Source organism: Macrobrachium rosenbergii, chromosome 8 (genome assembly GCF_040412425.1).
Source record: "Macrobrachium rosenbergii isolate ZJJX-2024 chromosome 8, ASM4041242v1, whole genome shotgun sequence".
Classification (NCBI taxonomy): Eukaryota; Metazoa; Arthropoda; class Malacostraca; order Decapoda; family Palaemonidae; genus Macrobrachium; species Macrobrachium rosenbergii.
In genome coordinates, this window is record NC_089748.1 from 54,876,098 (window position 1) to 54,896,097 (window position 20,000).

A 20,000-nucleotide genomic window follows, 5' to 3' on the forward strand; every position below is an offset into this window, starting at 1 on the left:
AAATCCACAATTATATAGTAAAATATATTACTATGTAAAATAAACAAGCAAAGGCTTTCGAAGTCTTGAACGGTGCTCTTCATCAGTGTTCACGTTAAAATGATTTTACATTTTAACGTAAACACTGACGAGGAACACCGTTCAAGTTCAAAGTCTTTGTATAAGTATTTACATTATTATTATTATTATTATTATTATTATTATTATTATTATTATTATTATTATTATTATTATTATTAAAATACAATTAGAACACCAGAAAAGAAACAGAGAAAGAGTTCACGGGGGTGACAAGTAAAAGCACTGTACTGAAGAAAAGTAATATGCACATAGAAATAGAGTAAATAAAAAATAAAAATTCAAAAACTTGTTAAGAAAAAAAAAAAACAAAGCTTTCATTGACAGTGTACTAACTGACGATGGAGTAGCCACGGTTCCATTTACAGAGGTGACAGTGTCACAGCTAAAACCTAACCTGTTATGCTCCTTCTTTCATAGATTTGTAGGAAGAAATAAGAATAATATGGAAAACAAGGAGTGGGAGCTAAACCATGTGTCAGCGGCAGCTTGTCCTTCGGATGGGAAAGAATTACAGAAATTACGGAAATTACAGAAATTCAGGCAAACGGAAGAATTCAGAGAATTACGAAGTTCTAGAAAGAACTAGTCACTGTACAGGGTAATATATTGAACAGCGATTTCCGTAGAATGATTTTGTAAACCATTTGTCAGCGATAACCTGCCCTTTGAATAGGGAAGAATGACAGAAATTCAGGCAAACGGAAGAAGTCAGAGCATTCCAAAGTTATGTAGAGCAATAGACACCGGACTGAGCAACACGGTAAAATGTAATCTTCCTGGAATCATTTTCTGGAGGGGTTGCTTGACGGGTATAACAGGGCCATTTGTCGGCTAACCGAAATTCTTAATTTCGGTGGCTTCGGTCTGGCGATCACGCCCGGGGCGCAAAAAGATTATTTTTTTCCAACTCCGCAACAAAAGAATAATAGTTTTGATTATTTGACCAATCGGACACTTGTAAAATGTCCGAATTAGATCTTGGTTTTCAATTAATGTCCGGTATTTGCATATTTGAGTTGACTGGATACGTTTGACTTACAGAAAATAAATGGTTTGATTAAAATAACTATTACATTTGAGAGGAGGCTGCAAGAGTATTGTGCATTTTACAGGTCATAATTAAGAAAGTGTCACCTACGCATTTAATTGTATTGAGGTCATATCCACCTACAGAATCTATTTTGCTGTGTTATTTTCCTAAGTTTTATTTTCAATCTTCAGTCTCAATATTGAGGGGACGCTACATTTATTCATTTGTTCTTGTCCACGGAAAATTATACCAATAGAGAATGACATTTTTCGGGGAAAATTTTTTTATTCTAAATTTAAAAACATAAGAGAAAATATCCATCTTGAAATCACACTCTCATTCGTAATTTTGGAATCTCTCTCTCTCTCTCTCTCTCTCTCTCTCTCTCTCTCTCTCTCTCTCTCTTATCAAGTGTTTTTCATTTGAAGTGGTGCCTATAGAAGGGGAAGCTGCTATTTATAAATTTCATATATATATATATATATATATATATATATATATATATATATATATATATATATATATATATATATATATATATATATATATATATATATACATATATATATATATTCTTGTAGAAAGTAACAAGTCTATGTCAAGAGAAACATAATGTACTTTGAACAATTAATTGTCATTGACTGTCAACCAGAGGAAAACTGTATGATGGTCGAAATATTGAGGGAGAGAGAGAGAGAGAGAGAGAGAGAGAGAGAGAGAGAGAGAGAGGAGACTTCTTCCGGTTCCCTTCGCATGAAAAAAGAGCGAAATATTTATTATTCTCTCAAATTAAGAGAGCAATTTCATAATGAAAATTCTCTGTCATGTGAATAAATTTATAAAACAATATTTCAAAACAGCTTTCTATCGCCCATTAGTATACTACCATTCCCACAAAAAAATGCATGAAAATTACTCCCCCGCCCCCTCCCCATGCTGAAATTAAGAAAATGGAAATTCAAAACAACGGAGTAACACAATAAAACATCTAAAAAAAACATGACTTTGTTCAGTATCCTTGTCAATATTATATATATATATATATATATATATATATATATATATATATATATATATATATATATATATATATATATATATATATATATATATTATATATATATATGCATATATATATATTTACATGCCATTATATATATATATATATATATATATATATATATATATATATATATATATATATATATATATATATATATATATATATTATATACTGTATATATACATATAATTTTTTATTTTAACTGCATTCAAGTTGCTTTCTAAGTTTCTTAAGATGGTGAAAACACTCGACAACCATTTTCAATTTCTTCATCTTCGCATTAAACTGCACAGCAACGCGCATTCAGGCATCTTTGTGGTCCACAACAGCCGTTTTATGATATTTTTTGCTCTCAAATGACAAGTCTTCACGTCTGATTATTTCCAAAGGAGAATATAAAGTACAGTCAGCGTATAATTATGTGGGAGGTAGTTGGATAATTGGTAAACAAAAACAAAAAAAAGAAAAGGCCCATTGTAAAATCTTTACAAAACGGCAAAACACTGAGAGCCTAAATATAAGACGAACAAACAATAATCATGATAAAAAATATGCTGTAAACGTTACTTCTATATAATATCAAAATACGGTGTTTTTTTTTTTTTATAGAAGGCGAAGAGACCACTATTTTACAATTACAACCTCTAGCATAAAAATTGAGGCAGAACGTACAAGTGATTGAGGAAAAAAAAAATTGGTTGCAGATTTCCTAATTATTTTTACAAGCCCTTTGTTTGTTCATCTTTAGATGTTGTTTGTTCATCTTCAGTCACGTTCGAGAGTTGCAAGTTCTCAGTATAAATGACTGATGTAACCATTTCATTTTTTGACATTTATTCCACCCTGTTTACATAGATGAAATTTAATGGGACGAAAAAATACTCTTGCATGTATACATCCGATATAGGGGTAAAATTACTTTCGCCGCAATTGTAATTACATTGATATTCGGCATTAGGCAATCCGTCACATTATTATTACCATTTTAAAGCGTATTTGTCATTTGATTTGCAGGTGTTCTACTGCAGGATGAGCATATTAATCATATTAATTAATTGTCTTTCTTCTTGTGATTACGTTTCTTCCTCGAAGAATATTTCGACTTAAATTTTTAGTTTTCGGTAAAAGAAAACTATTGTGCCGGCTTTGCCTGTCCGTCCGAACTCTATTCTGTCCGCACTTTTTCTGTCCGCCCTCAGAGCTTAAAAATTACTGTGGCTAGATGGCTGTAAATTGGTATGTTGATCATCCACCCTCCAGTCAGTCATCAAACATACCAAACTGCAGCCTTCTAGCTTCAGTAGCTTTCATTTTATTTAAGGTTAAAGTTAGCCACAATCGTGCTTCTGGCAACGATATAGGATAGGCCACCACCAAGCCGTGGTTAAAGTTTCATGGGCGACGGCTCATACAGCATTATACGGAAACCACCGAAAGATAGATCTATTTTCGGTGGCCATGATTATACGGCGTACAGAAAACTCGGCGCATTTTTTACTTGTTTTTGTTAGCGTATGGTCTGTTGCTCTGGATTTATTGTTTCAAAAATTTTTATAAACTACTTGGTTTGCATACTTCATTTGGTGGTCTTTATCTCTGTTTTCCGAATACCCAACTGCCTTTAAGATTGTTGCTCATCACAGTGTCTTGTTATTTGTGGAAGTACCCAACTGAAGCTTAAACTCTTGCAGACCATATTTCCACATTTATACCTTAAGAACTTAATAACTGCTGCTATAGGCGTAGTTTGAGATACCTATAAACTAATGTATTACTTTGCGAACAAAATCGCTACCAGGATATTGAAGATAATTTGAAATTATTTTTAATTCAGATGATCATAACTTAATTTGACTTATTACATTTGATACAAGATAACTGCAACTGGTCGGATACTTTGTACGTCTGAGGGATCAAATAACAATTTAGTTATTACAAGATTAAATTGAATTACTGGAGTGAACGGCCACATTCATGTTACTGCCTTGGGGGTAAGAAAGAACACAGAAGTTTACGAAAGCGAATAAAAGAAAACATATATGCATACATATATATGTATACATTATATATATATATATATATATATATATATATATATATATATATATATATATATATATATATATATATATATATATATATATATATCCATATCCTCATTACTTTGGGATATAAAAGGCTAGTCTGGGGAAAAGAAAGGAAGTGTGTAATGCATGTGGTTTGCACTAATGACATTATCACCTAAGAAATTTGAAAAAGTTTTAAACAATTATTTCTTTCTTTTTTACTATATTTTTTTTATTCTTATTTAATCACTGGTCACAAGGACACAGCCTACATGCTAATTTTGGTTTTGATTAGTGTTATAACACGAACTAGGCGTTAGTTATGCTTTATTACATAAGATACGTAAAACCAATCCTAATGAAGGCTTAAAACCTACAGATATACAAAAGTGTCAAAACACGACCAGTCAAAATGTAACACAAACTTCCAAACGAAAGGAAACCAAAATGAAAATCAATGTAAGACAGAGGAATAGCAGGAAGAAAGAAAACAGTAAAACCATCCTTGAGAGAGAGAGAGAGAGTGGGAGTAGACTTGTGGGTGTAACTTTCAAACAAAAAGAAACCAAAATGACAATCAGTGTAAGACAGAGGAATTGTATAAAAGAAAAAACAGGAAAACCATCCGAGAGAGAGAGAGAGAGAGAGTGTAAACACCAACTTCCAAACTAAAGAAAACCAAAACGACAATCTCTGTAAGATATAGCAATTGCAGTAAAACCATCCTTTAGAGAGAGAGAGAGAGAGAGAGAGAGAGAGAGAGATGACCAATTAAAATGTAACACCAACCTTCAAGCAAATGCAAACCGAAATGGTAGTCGCAATAAGAAAAAGGAATAGCAAGAAGAAAAGACTCAGTAAACCATCCTTGAGAGAGAGAGAGAGAAGGAATGAGAGAGAGACGGAGAGCAAGAGAGAGAAAGAGAGAGAGCGATTTTATAGCTTGTATTCGCCGTCCATTTCCAATTTTCAAAGAAATGCAAGCCGAAATGATAGTCGCAATAAGAAAGCAACAAAACCATCCTTGAGAGAGACAGAGAGAGAGAGAGAGACAGAGAGCACGAGAGACAGACAGACAGACAGAGGGCAAGAGAGACAGACAGAGAAAGAGACAGAGAGAAAGGATGAGAAAGTAAGAGAGAGAGAAAGAAAGAACGAGAAAGAGACACAGAGAGCAAGAGAAACAGAGAGAGAGAAAGAACGAGAAAGAGAGAGAGAGAGCGATTATATAGCGTGTATTCGCCATCCATTTCATATCTCACATGTGGAGTTAGATGGGAGTTTTCACGGTTAGTGGGTAGGCCCTTTTGCCGACTTTAAATGACATTTAACAAGCCAACCCTCGCATATCCCGCGGCCAAACGCTCTTTTCAGGATACGCGTTTTTTAAAATTGCTACAATAATGAAATAGAGCGCGGGGGTTTTTATCCCTCATATCTGGTGCGGCCATGTTTGTTTCCCGGGGCTAAGGTAATTTATCAAATATGTTGCTGGATGTGATTTCTAGATGCTCTCTCTCTCTCTCTCTCTCTCTCTCTCTCTCTCTCTCTCTCTCTCTCTCTCTCTCTCTCTATGCTTTTTCCGTCTGTCTGTTTGTTTATTTATCGGTTTGATTAATCATTCCTTGTTCTTAACTTGATCTTTTTTTGTGTTCCTTTTTATTGCTTGTTTTGTCAGTGGTTTGTTTCGTTATTCTTTAACCCTTCGGTTTGATCGTCTCTCCTTTTACGCTCTGTTCTGTCACACATACACATAAACATACATACATATATATATATATATATATATATATATATATATATATATATATATATATATATATATATATATATATATATATATATATATAAATATATAAATACATATATATATATATATATACACAAATATATATGTAGATATGTGTACGTATGTTTCTGCACTGACATGCACTTTCGCTTAAACATAATTATTAATTTTTACCCTCACGGCGACAGTGCATTCTGTGGTGAAACTCTGGTTTTCGTACGAGTGTATCTCGTAATCATTATCCTATCAAGTATTCTGAAGATCATGTTGCGGTTAAGGAAGGGAATAATTAGCTGCCTTCGTCACAAGAGTTTAATTTCGTCGTGCGGTTTTACTGAAAGAAATCATCAGTGAGAATTGTTTGATGAATAATGCAAACAGGGATTAGTTTCTTTAATTCACAGTATATATATATATATATATATATATATATATATATATATATATTATATATTATAATAAATACATATCTACATTTACATATACATATACACATATATATGTATACACACATTTTCAATCCGGAGCCTAATCATTTAAACATTTCTCCCTCCATTTATTTCCCCCTCTTACTCGCCCCCCCACAATCCTCCTCCTCCTCCTCCTCCTACCCCTCCTCCCCCTTCCCCCTCTCTCACTCCCCCATCTTCATTCATTGCGGTCGAATAAAAAAAAAGGAAAAGATGGACAATTTGGGCGATATTTCGGAAGAGCAAAAACCGCGAATATATCTGATGGATTTACTTTGTCAAAATATCCTGCGTTTCGGACGTAGAAAGAACCCTGAAAAATGTACAAAAAAAAAAGATACATTGGGACTCTCGCGTGATTCGAACGCCGGGAAAATCAAGCCCCAAAAAATTTAGAAAATAAAAAAAAAAAAGCTAAAAATGAAAATGTTGTCAGGAAAGCCATATCGCAAGACATCCATTGCCAACCATGAGGATTCAATTACCCTGGTTTTTAAATCTGACTTTTTCCTGCTTCGTACATCGCATCCGCCATGTTTTCAGCATTAATTTTTTTTTTATGTTTTTTTTTTTTTTTTTATTTTAATCTCCGCCCTGAAATTGAAATCGGAAAGTAACTGCGACTTCACAGATTATCGACGGCCATAATGGAGGACGAGAAATTCCGTATATGCAAATCCTGGGGAGGAAAAAGAGAGAATGTGCCTTTGCCAACACTTAATTGGATCCAATAATGATTTGATATCGGCAGGTTTGGTGGAGGCGAATCCCTCTCTCTCTCTCTCTCTCTCTCTCTCTCTCTCTCTCTCTCTCTCTCTCTCTCTCTCTCTCTCTCCCGGTCGCTGGTCGCTGGTCGCTTTTCCTTTCTTCGTCGGGTTGTTATCACTGTTGTGATGGCGATCGTGTTGTAAGTGTGTTATGATTATTTAACTGGTTATTATTATCATTATTTTTGACATGAAAGACTGCGTAATAATAATATACATATATACATATATATATATATATATATATATATATATATATATATATATATATATATATATATATATATATATATATATATATATATATATATATATATATATATATATATATATATATATATATATTATATATATAACATATATATACATATGTGTGTGTGTTTGTATCAATACGTCTCTGTGATTATACTCAGACATCGCCTATGATTCAATTACTGTAATATCCGTTTAACACTTGGCTGTCACGACCTCGATTAAAAATAATGACGCCAAATCAAAAAATATACAACGTCAGAAATCGAAATACAAGTGGCTGGACAGCAGCTACCACTGGAGGCAGCCAGCCATGACTAATGAGACCTTCCATTGGCTGAAAAACACTTCGTCCGAATGTGTTCATGACCTTCTGCAGATGGATTTGAACAGAGGGCGAATTATATTTTATTTTGTATCCGCCTTGTTCGTATAACGGTATTCCTTATTTATCATAAAATCGTACGTAAGTCAGGTTATGCGCTTGTTTCCTTTTAATGAATATATATATATATATATATATATATATATATATATATATATATATATATATATATATATATATATATATATATATATATATATATATATATATGACTGCGAAATATTTTCTGTTAAAAACAGAATTCTATCAAATAGAAGGGAGTCCATAGATACGCCAAGATGTGGAAAATGAATGCTATATTTCAGAGACCAAGCTGTCTCTCTCCTCAGGCAAATTTGGTCTCTGAAACATAGCCTTTATTTTCCACATTTTGAAAAAAACTTCCTTATATTTGATATATACTTATATATATAATATATATATAAATGTATATATATAGGCCTATAATATATATAAATGTATATATATATATATATATATATATATATATATATATATATATATATATATATATATATATATATATATATATATATATATATATACTGTGGCTGCCTACCCGCCGGGACAAGTGGCTGTAATGCGTCGTGCTATAAGCGGCGCAAAGTGTAACTGGATATGAAAAGGACTATCACGGTCAATCATTTTACAAAGTGGGTTTTTACAAAAATGGGTGTGTAACGAGGGGGCAGTTTATTTATGGTCATGAAAATGTATGTGTATGGTCTATGCGCGATGATTAAAAATGGTTAGGATTTAATTATGCGGTGAAATACGTGTAAGTGGGCGAGAGAGAGAGAGAGAGAGAGAGAGAGAGAGAGAGAGACTGGGCTCCATATTTACGACTGGCCGCAAGAGATTGTGGCTGTGATTGAACGAGGTTTTAATGTCGGTAATTGGATGCTGATGTGAGGTTTTTTATTTTTTTTTTTTATTTTATAATGCGTTCCAGTGCCTTATGGTCTCATTTCCATTCGGCGATGTGATGCAGTAGTGAACTGTCATTACTATAAATAGGCATCTATAGGAATTATCATCAAAAAAAGAATAGAAATAAGAGATATCTCATAATCAGTCTTTGCAATTTTGCCTAACTGGTGCTGAGATTTATCTGCATTCCTCCTAACTGACTGAATGGAAGGCGCCCAGCAACTTAACCAAATGATCATCAATTTCTTCAATTTTGCTCGTTTGATGATAAGGTTCATCCACATTCCTCCAAACTGACTGAAAGGAAGACGCCAAGCAACTTTATGAGAAGCACTAAGTACTCAAAAAGTACGTTTCCTATCTTTGAACTGAGGGGTAAGCTTAAGGGGTTCGTTCCACAACCCTTCAGTATGACCGCGAGAAACTGTTTTCTTGCCTGGCGTCAATTTTTCCGCTGAACGCGGCCAAGTTGTGGCAGCGTCTCCCCTCCAATGTATTTTATTTGCGTGTCCTTCTTTACATCGCTCTTATTTTGTTATCGACGCTTTTTTATTTATTTGTGCGCCTCCTTATTCATTTATTCACTTCCGCATTCGTTTGTCAGTAGAAGTCTTCATTTTATCTTGATGATAACCTGCATTTAACTTTTAATTGTATTGAGACCCATGCTGGCAAAATTGTTATTAGCACCGTAGCCTACTTACAGTGAATAAAGTCAAGACATTTTTTACATCAGGTGATGTCCCTATTTCGGAAACGTTATCTTTCATCGAAACATTATTGGTTTTTTAGAGTTTTAGAGAGTTGCACAAGATAAGGCTACCTTGTAACCTTTTCTGTAGACTCGTGCAAGCACACACACACATATGTAAGTATGTATGTATATATATGTATATATAATATATATATAATATATATATATATATTATTTATCTGTGTGTGTGTTTGTGTATAATATATATATATATGTGGAAGTGCGTATTTTTGCATGAGTATTTTTTTTGCAGTTTCAAAAAATGAAAACTAATAAGGATATAGGTCAGGTAAAAAAAGATTAACCATTGAACTCGTCAAGAAAGTCAGTCATGGAAGGAAAACAATAAAGAATTTACCAGATAAAAGAAATTCGGTTGAACCAAACTGTTAATCCTTTAGTAGGAACACATAATTAAAGACCAATTAGCTAAACAATGCACAAATAAATCCCGGAATTAACTAAATTAGTTCCTGACTCCTAGGAACATTCCAAATAAAATCACCTGTAATTAAAAGTTAAAAAGATTTCTGCTACCAAGTAGCAGGATTCCCAGTGACAGTAAACTTCTCTTGGCACTAAGAGACTAGTAGACAGAAGTTTTACATGAATAAAGTCTAAATAACCCAGAGATTAAGGTTAGTGAGCATTCATAAACTTCAGAACTGACATTCAGCATGAAAGTTTGTAGGTAATTCCTCATAAAACTTGATACTGTAGCTAACGAGAATTATACATAAGACAGTATAGTGATCTATGAAATTACACACACTGGCCTCTTAAATGAAATCTGAAGACAGGGCCTGTGCCTTCCACGAGAAGCAAGCAAATCTAGTATTGGTTACAGCCTTTTCTGTCATAATAAACTTCAGTATTTATCAAAATTATCGTTCAGCTGGACACATTTTCTAGAATTAGCTCTAATGGGCCCTTTTACAAAAAGGAATTAGACACGTTTAGCTAACATTAGCTCCAATGGGTTCCTTTACAAAAAATCAAAAATAGCATTGCCATAAATGCATCTATACTATACGACAAATTTTTTAGATAGATAAGAATTCCAGCGCACAGACTACCAAGAACAGAATTCATCAACAGACAGATTCCTAGTGACTTTCAGCAAAAACGGCATCCATTACAAGTACACTTTCCCCTATAAAACAAAAGAGCGGAGAATTCACCCCAAAACGTCAACAAGAGTACTTCACCGCCGGCCGTCCGTCGTCGTTCCAGGAAGAAGAAGAATCTTCCTCAAGAGGTTTGAATCCCCTTTAGAACAACTGTGGCGCCAACAACGGGAGATCATCTATTGATTTTATAATGAGCGAAATAAACAGTTGATTGAGAACTATTGATCAGTGAGGAGGGAGAGAGAGAGAGAGAGAGAGAGAGAGAGAGAGAGAGAGAGAGGAAGAGTGGTTGAGACACCAAGTAACATTGAACAGCGTTTGTGTGTTTTCCGTAACTATTCATTTGGCAGTTGCTTATGTTATCAAGACTTTTTTTTATTGGTCAGCCAAGAATGTTGTGAGTCTAGACTTTTTTTTTTTAGATTTTTTTTTCGTGTTGCCGCAGGAGAGGTGAATTGACAAAAGCTTTAACCAGGAATAAAAAAAAAAAGGTGGGGCGGGGGGAGGGGAGGGGAGAGAGGAATGCAAAGGGAAAAAAAAAAGAATTTAAATGCTGTTTATTTGTTCGGGGTTGAGCTTGGCTGAAATGAGCAGCGCATTCATTGTTTTTTTTTTCTTTTGTTTTGAGGTCTTTTTTTATTTATTTTTGTGTTCTTAACTCTTGTTAGCGATGAGCTATTCAGAAAAGGCTATTAGAATACAATGTCGTTTGCGAAAATGATTGCTGTGGTTAAGCATCTCTCTCTCTCTCTCTCTCTCTTTTAACAAGTATATGCAGTCATCTCTCTCTCTCTCTCTAGTATATGCAGTCATCTCTCTCTCTCTCTCTCTCTCTCTCTCTCTCTCTCTCTCTCTCTCTCTCTCTCTCTCTAACGAGTATATGTAGTCACTTCTCTCTTTCGCTCTCTCTCTCTCTTGTATATGTAGTCACTTTCTCTCTCTCTCTCTCTCTCTCTCTCTCTCTCTCTCTTGAACGCGTATATATACAGTCTCTCTCTTTTTATATGTATATATATATATATATATATATATGTATATATATATATATATATATATATATATATATACATATATCTATATATATACTCTCTCTCTCTCTCTCTCTCTCTCTTGAACGAGTATATGTGCATACAGTCACCGACGGTTCTTCGTGTCCCGAAATGATTAATCAGCGTGTCGTATGGATTACGACTCGCGGAAGAAAATTGCGTTGGCATCGTTAATATTTCATTCGGATATTTATGAGGATTCTCCCTCATTTCGGTCCCCCCAAAACAGCAGTTTCGTTAGATGACAATATGCAGTCTAGGACCAACCCCCCCCTTCCAAATGCTTAGGCGCACTGGTCGTCTCCCCTCCACCCTCCAAATCCCCCATCGTTGCGTTTGTTTATTTTCATTTACCGTAGCTAATTGCGGCAGTTTGCGAAAGCGACCTTTTCTTCTTCTTCTCGACTCCGTAAGCATGGAATTTGCTCACCTGTTTTTACTTTGCTTTTGAGGGCCATATTTCCTCAGGTTTTAAGAGGCAAGTCTGTCTCCTCTTCCTTTGGGTTAAAGTTGTATTGTTTTCAACTCATCCATTTTTTATTGTCGCGTTTGCAGCAGCATTAGGTTAAGACAGTGAATGGAAGTTTTACGCATCCTCATAATTTATATCTGTGAAAGTCTTGGTTACTAGAAACCGTTCTTTTAACCTTGATAAGTTAAAAAAAAAAAAAAAAAAAACAGAGCACTACGTAGATTTTGCTAATCTGCGGTTTTTTTTATTTAAGTCATTTTCGGTGCTGACGTTTTTCTGTATAGCCTGGAATTGTGTTATTCAGACGATAGCATAAACAGTATGCAAGTTATCTACGGTAAACTGGTATAAGAATCTCAATAACAAAATTGGAAATTTCTATTTTCTAAAATCCGAATTATGTAACTCCTCAGTCAAAATTTGGAATATGGTTCAGATGTGGTTGAAATTAATGGTGAGATGTTGCAACTCGCCTAGATTTCCATAATCAAAATGCGCATATTTTTTAATGCGCGGAAACTGAAACGGGCAATACCCCCAAAAGACTGATGGATTATGGAAAAACTGAAGAAAATAGAGGATTCCACATTATGGAATAAATGGTATAAAAGGTCGATTAAACCGGTCGACCCTTGTGCTTGGGGGACAATTATTGCAATTCCACTCTTCTGCGGCATTTTAGAAATCTCAAGACAATGGCGACATCATTTTTATGACCGTTTATATCCAGGGGATGAGAATCATAAGTAAATACCCCAATTGTTATTGTTATGGGTTCAGTCTTAAGATGAAGTCTGGGTATGGGGGTCCAGCCCTAACCACCCCCTTTACCCCCATCATCCCGACCCCCGACCCCCTTTGTTCATCTCATCCTCAGCTCTATTGATCTGACCTATCCATCCTCGCCGTCACCTATCCCAAATTGGTCCCTAACTTCTTCAGGATGATAATGATTACATGAGTGGTAAGGAAGGGATCCTTTCTCTCTCTCTCTCTCTCTCTCTCTCTCTCTCTCTCTCTCTCTCTCTCTCTCTCTCTCTCTCTCTCTGTGTCCAGGTGCGACTACCCAAGACGGGAAGTGACCTAATGGGCGTGATTTGCACCTTAATGAGATGCAATTAATTAGTAGTTAATGGGGAAATTACACGGAAGCCGTCCAGGGAAATTCGCTTATTCTGATTAACAAGAAACAGATCGAGAACCTGGCGGAGAGAGAGAGAGACAGAGAGAGATAGATAAAAACAGAGAGAGAGAGAGAGAGAGAGAGAGAGAGAGAGAGAAGAGAGAGAGAGAATATAAAAGAAATGACAAAAAAAAAAAGATTTACGAAAAATGTTTCCTGAATTTAGGAAAGTTTACGAAACTAATCACCGAGGATCAACCGACGAGTTGCGAAAATAACAGGGAAGGCCATATAGAATCTCGCTCTCTCTCTCTCTCTCTCTCTCTCTCTCTCTCTCTCTCTCTCTCTCTCTCCAGAACGAAACAGCGGCGGCAACCTCTCGCGGTGTAACAAGGGCCATTGAATAAACGTCATCTTATTACACATGTTTACTGTAAAGAGTGGAGGGGAGAGCGAACGAGGGGAGAGAGAGAGAGAGAGAGAGAGGGAAAGAAAGAGGAGAAAGAGGAAACCTTCCCTCGGTCCCGTCGAGGGGAAAGTACGTTTTCGTCTGGTTTCCCTAAAATCTTCGGCTCTCGAGGCGCAACTTCCAGACAAAGCTATCGTACCTGCCTGTCGAAAAACTATCGTACATAGCTTCCGTCTCCCGTTATTTCCCTGCCAACGACAAGCAAATGGGAGAAATGCGCAATCAGACGATACTTCGAATATCTGGGAACGATAGGAACGACGTGTCCAGACGCATCGTCGAAAGAACTGGAACCGAGAACGATGCGTAGCGATACAGGCGGGCGCCGCGCTTTTGGTGTTTATCAAGAGTTTAAGCTGCGACAAAGGCTAGAGACTTACCGGGGGGAAAGAAAGTGTTGTAATGGACAAATTAATGACCATTCCGGGGACTGGTGTTTGAGTCGTGGTCTTCAGGGGGCGAGGGTGATGAGGAGTGTGCCTGTGTGTGTGTGTTTGTGTGTGCTACTTTGTTTGTTTGTTTGTTTCCCGATTCGGTAGATTCCAGCGTTTGACTTCTCTTCATTTATTTTCTGGCTTTCACTTACGAGGATGCTTTATACTACAGGTTTTTACTGAATTATTTCACGATAATTTACTTGTTTTCGTCATAACTGACATCGCCTTGTATTTTCAACACCATGCCAGTTAGAACCTCCCTCAAAAGTTGTCTTAAAATCCGTTTACTCAAACTTTCGAATTCCATAAACTGGTTTAAAGTGACGAAGCAGGTCTTGCTACGCATTTTGAAGCGTATTTGATTAAGTAACATACAGAATAATAACCGCTCATAAGCATCACGAAGATACGAGTCATATAAAATAACTGAAATATTCAGTAAGTGACTAACCCTTTTTTTAAAGTTTAATTTGTGACTTTTAATGACAGATTAACTTCAGTAAAATATTATCTAAAAAAGAGATCTATCATTAGTATTTTGAACTACTTACTACTGTATTCACTGATTTTGAATCTCGTATGAACCTTCGATTGTTCCAAAATATCCCGCACGTGCTAATCTTAGACTATTTGGAACTAATAGGTTCAACATAGTGAATTCCAAATCAATTTATGCTCTGTTCTAGAAAATATCTTTGGTCTCTAACTGTATGTATGTATGTATATATATATATATATATATATATATATATATATATATATATATATATATATATATATATATATATATATATATATATATATATATATATATATATATATATATATATATATATATAAATATATATATATATATATATATATATATATATATATATATATATATATATTATATATATATATATATAAATATATAAATATATATATATATATATATATATATATATATATATATATATATATATATATATATAATGCATACATACACCCCAACTTCGGAACAACAGCTCGAAGAACAATCCAAGGCGGGTCAAAGAAAGTCACTATCCATATGCATGTTATTAAAATATGCCGACGTTTCACAACCCCTCATAGTTGCATTTTCTAGGCTGCAAACAGCACAAGGATAGTGCTTTTCCCTGACCCACCTTGGATCATATATATATATATATATATATATATATATATATATATATATATATATATATATATATATATATATATATATATATATATATATATATATATATATATGTGTGTGTGTCTCCCAATATGTAAGCTTAAGTCTTTGTTTGCAGATACAAAATCAATCTCCCCACAAATATTGCTGCCGTGTCGTTCGCATGCCATAAATCATCTAATCAGGGCATTAGTAATCCTAATCTCGATAACTTGGCAGTTTATCTACCGTCCGCGTTAATTAATCGGAATAATCCGAGCGGGGGTAAATCCGTAATTAAGAGGTATTTTACCGGGTTTATGGCCCATTCCGAATGCCGGGTCGCGTCCGGTTAAAAAAAAAATTATAAAAAAACGTTCGGATAATGAATAACTGCTTCACCAACCTCATGATACAGTTATATTTTTTTTCCGTCATCATCCTCTGTTTAATTTAATCAGGTCACTGGGTTTTGACCTTATGATAAAAAGAGATATGATCGGCAGATTAAAATATCATCGTTTCGTTAATTATGGATTTAGGCGCGATTATTATCTTTCCGCTTTTGTGTTGGGCGCGTCCTATACTGGCCCTGTGTTGTGTGATTGGATAAGGATTTCTGCGCCAGTATGCAGTAGTTAAACAGTTTTTAAACTGTTTATGCGAGATTTAAATGATGTTCTAATTAAGTCGGCAAAATTGACTAAGCATTTGGTGATGTAAACGTGGAAGTTGATCTGTACATTTGTTTTTGTTTACATGTTTTGTCTGTAAACGTGCCTATTAATGCCTTTTGACTGTCCCCTGTTTTCAAATAAAACGCTGACTCCAGAACGCGAAAGTCTTACTTTTAAATCTGTTATTATTATTATTATTATTATTATTATTATTATTATTATTATTATTATTATTATTATTATTATTAATACGCAAACATTCACAGTACATGCGTAAACGCCATGGACTTGTTTTAGCAAACGCTATAGCCTTACTTTTAAATCTATAATTATTATTATTATTATTATTATTATTATTATTATTATTATTATTATTATTATTATTATTATTATTATTATTATTATTATTCATGATACACTCACGGAACAAGCGTAGACGCCAAAAAGGCTTATTTTGAAACCTACCTCAGAAGAGGATAAATGCGGAAAATGGATATAATACGTTTTAAAGCGAAGAAAGGAATAATATAAAAAAAACAATTGAACTATTAAATCCATTATTGTTATTATTATTATTATTATTATTATTATTATTATTATTATTGTTATTATTATTATTCATGACACACTCACGGAACAAGCGTAGACGCCAAAAAGGCTTATTTTGAATCCTACCTCAGAAGAAAAATGCGGAAAATGGATATAATACGCTTTAAAGCAAAGAAAGGAATAATATAAAAAAAACAATTGAACTCTTAAATCCATTATTATTATTATTATTATTATTATTATTATTATTATTATTATTATTATTATTATTATTATTCATGACACTCACGAAACAAGCATAGACGCCAAAAAGGCTTATTTTGAATCCTACCTCAGAATAGGATAAATGGTGAAAATGTCTGTGACACCGAATTAAGCGACGAACTAAACGACAACAAAAGCAACGATATTAGGAAGTGAATGAACAGAAGAAAAGGAAATATCGCAAATAATTACCTGCCGTTTCTTTCTGAATTCTTTTGTATCCCAGATTTCCGAATGTGAGGTGGCGTCTGCTCCGTTCGGAATTCGTTCCATTTGCTCTTTCCGAGTTTTCTTTCACAACTGAAATTTTCAGTTTTTCTCAAAAGTTAATTATCTTGAATGTTATGCGGTACCGCTTTACAGATCTGTGTTTCGTAACCTTGGGGGCTTTTCAGAATTAAATTGTTGGTGTATTATGTATGTTGATGTTTCTTTTTTTTTATATACATGTACATTATTTTCTATGAAGGTGTGATTTGCATATTAACGATGTTTCTCTGGATGTGTTTACACCTTTTTGAGTAATAATATAAAAATTTTAACATTATTTTTTTCAGAATATAAAAATTTTAACATTATTTTTTTTTTTTTCAGAATGATGAACGGTCAGCACGGCGGCAGTGGGTCATCTCGGTCATCTGAATCCCGTGACCCCCATCATGACGATGACGATGATGACCTCATTAATCCGGGGTCGCCAACTCCCTTAGATGATAGCGATGACGAGGATCTGTCTCTTGGTAGGTTCCCCCTTTTTTTTTTTTTACTTTTTGACTTTTGTATTGAATCATTTTTTTATGTATGAAAACGAGGTCATTTATTATTGATATTTATTTTTTGTAAGTATTAAGATGTGCTATATATTTTAACCTTCGGATTGATGGTTTTATTTAATGACGAGGTTGTTTATGATTAATGTTTAATTGTTTATAAGTAATTAGATGTGTTGTTTTTTTCAACCTTTGAGATTAATGGATTAATTTTCAAATGCATGGGGATTTGTATAGGACCCATATTTTTATATGGATACAAGGTCCTATAATATTAATATTTAATTTTCTATAAGTACTGAAATATGGATTAAGATGCGGATTTAAGTTTTCATTGTGAGTGCGTTCATTTTGTTAATGCTTGCCTTCTGCGCCTTCTGCAGGTACGCATTCTCCACCGCCGGTGTCGGAGAGTCCCCTACCACCGACCACGACCTCCAGCGAAGGCGGGGTCATCACCCCTTCCTCCAACACCACCTCCCCCCACCCAGCTTCAGTCTCCCCCACCCAGCCTAGCATCTCGCCCCACCCCTCCTCCATCTCCCCTCACCCTTCGTCCATATCCCCCCACCCGTCGACGTCCCCTCCCCAGAACTCGCCGCTGCCCCTCACCAAGAGCGACACGTCCCCGACGACGGACCTGCTGACGGCGGCGGCCTCGAGCGAGGCGGCGACGAAACCTTACCTGGTGCCCCCGATGTCGTCCCTGCCCCTCATGACGTCCCTGGCCACGTCCCTGGCGTCCCCTCTGTCCCTCAGTTCGCTGCCCTTCTCCTCCATGGCCACCGGGGAGGGCTTCAAGTTCCCCTCGCACCCGTTTCTACCTCACCCTCACCCGCTACTCCACCCTTTCTCTCTGCATCACCCGCTGCCTCTAGTCAACCCTCACACGCACCCTTTCTTCTCGGCTCTCTCGCCGCCCAATCACTCCGCCACGTAAAGACCTCCTCCTCCTCCTCCTATCTCTCTCTCTCTCTCTCTCTCTCTCTCTCTCTCTCTCTCTCTCTCTTCCCCTTTTATCGTCATCTCTCGTTGTTGTTATTCCTCTTTCATATCATCCCTCTCCCTATCTTACACTCTCATATGTTCGGTATCAACTCGCCATTCGGTTTGTTGTTCTTTTTCTCTTGTCATAATTGTTTTTTGTTTACATTTTGTTTCTTCGTTGTCTCTTCTTTGCTGAGATCAAGAAAAAATGTTCGAAGGAGTTCGGTGACTACAGAGTTTTACTGTACATTGTAATAACATGGGAACATCTTTATCTACCCTTTTTCCTAACTGAAAGTAAATCAATTTATTTTTTGAAATGTCGTCTCAGAATATTTTTAGCCCATATGAAACATATTTTCCCTAAGCAAAGATTTTTAAGTTTACAGAATCTTTAAGCCTCAAATGGATGAAATGGTAAATTCCCAAATTGATCTGAATGTTTTTGATACAAGCACCATCTTAAGCAAACGCTCGACGTTACTCTCTCTCTCTCTCTCTCTCTCTCTCTCTCTCTCTCTCTCTCTCTCTCTCTCTCTCTCTCTCTCTCTCTCTCTCAAAACTGCCTGTCCGATAGTAGGAACTGTGAATTCCCGTGCCAAATACTTGTCATCATCCCAGCATTCTAATTTTACACTTTTCTTTAGCAAGTTTCCGTTAACTCAGTCGGAGAGCGTATTTTTAGATCAGTTCTTTGCGGCTTTTGCAAAGGAAACGCCCCCAGAAGAATTGTGATAATAATGTTTCCAAGTCTTCTTTCAGTAACTTTCTGAGAGAGAGAGAGAGATTTCCCTTTCCTTTCTGTGTGCCATTCCATTGCGCAAAACAGCTTCCGAAGGTCAAGTTTTTCCAGGGGGGCGGAAGTCCCGAGTATTATGTCACCCTTCCCGTGAACAGAGGAAATTCTCATCTTCGGTGTTTGAGGTCTCTATCCTTTTTTATCAAGTTCGGATTTCGTCAACACTGGAGATGCTCCATCCCTCTCGGTCAGACAGGATGTCTCGCTTTATTCTTGGTCTCAGTTGCTCTATGATTTCTTAAACCATTTTATATATTGTCCCTTTCACCGTTCATTCATTCATTCATTCATCGCCCGTCATCGCCACTTATTCATCAGTTATTCACTGTGTCAAGTCCAAGCGTTCAAAAAATGGTTCATACACTGAAAGTGACTCGGTCCAGATTTTTTCCCCTCATCTTCTTCACCAGTTCAGTGTTCAAGTTCACCAGTTCAAGTCATCCCCCTCGTCATCGTATTTTGGAACAAACAGAATTTGGTGTGGAATAATCAGTGTTTAATTAAATTCTTTGTCTCGTAATAGATTTG

At 35.5% G+C, this 20,000-nt stretch overlaps 1 protein-coding gene across 1 annotated transcript in view; it reads left to right on the forward strand.

Annotated features, from left to right (window-relative positions):
* Positions 1-18,763, forward strand: part of LOC136840879 (homeobox protein SIX3-like) — a 27,863-nt gene extending 9,100 nt beyond the window's left edge. Inside the window, exons 2-3 of the mRNA XM_067107833.1 lie at positions 17,511-17,656; positions 18,070-18,763. Of these exons, the coding sequence (XP_066963934.1) occupies positions 17,511-17,656; positions 18,070-18,626 (703 nt within the window). The 3' untranslated portion in view covers positions 18,627-18,763. The remainder of the gene's footprint in view (positions 1-17,510; positions 17,657-18,069) is intronic.
* Positions 18,764-20,000: the final 1,237 nt, after the last annotated feature.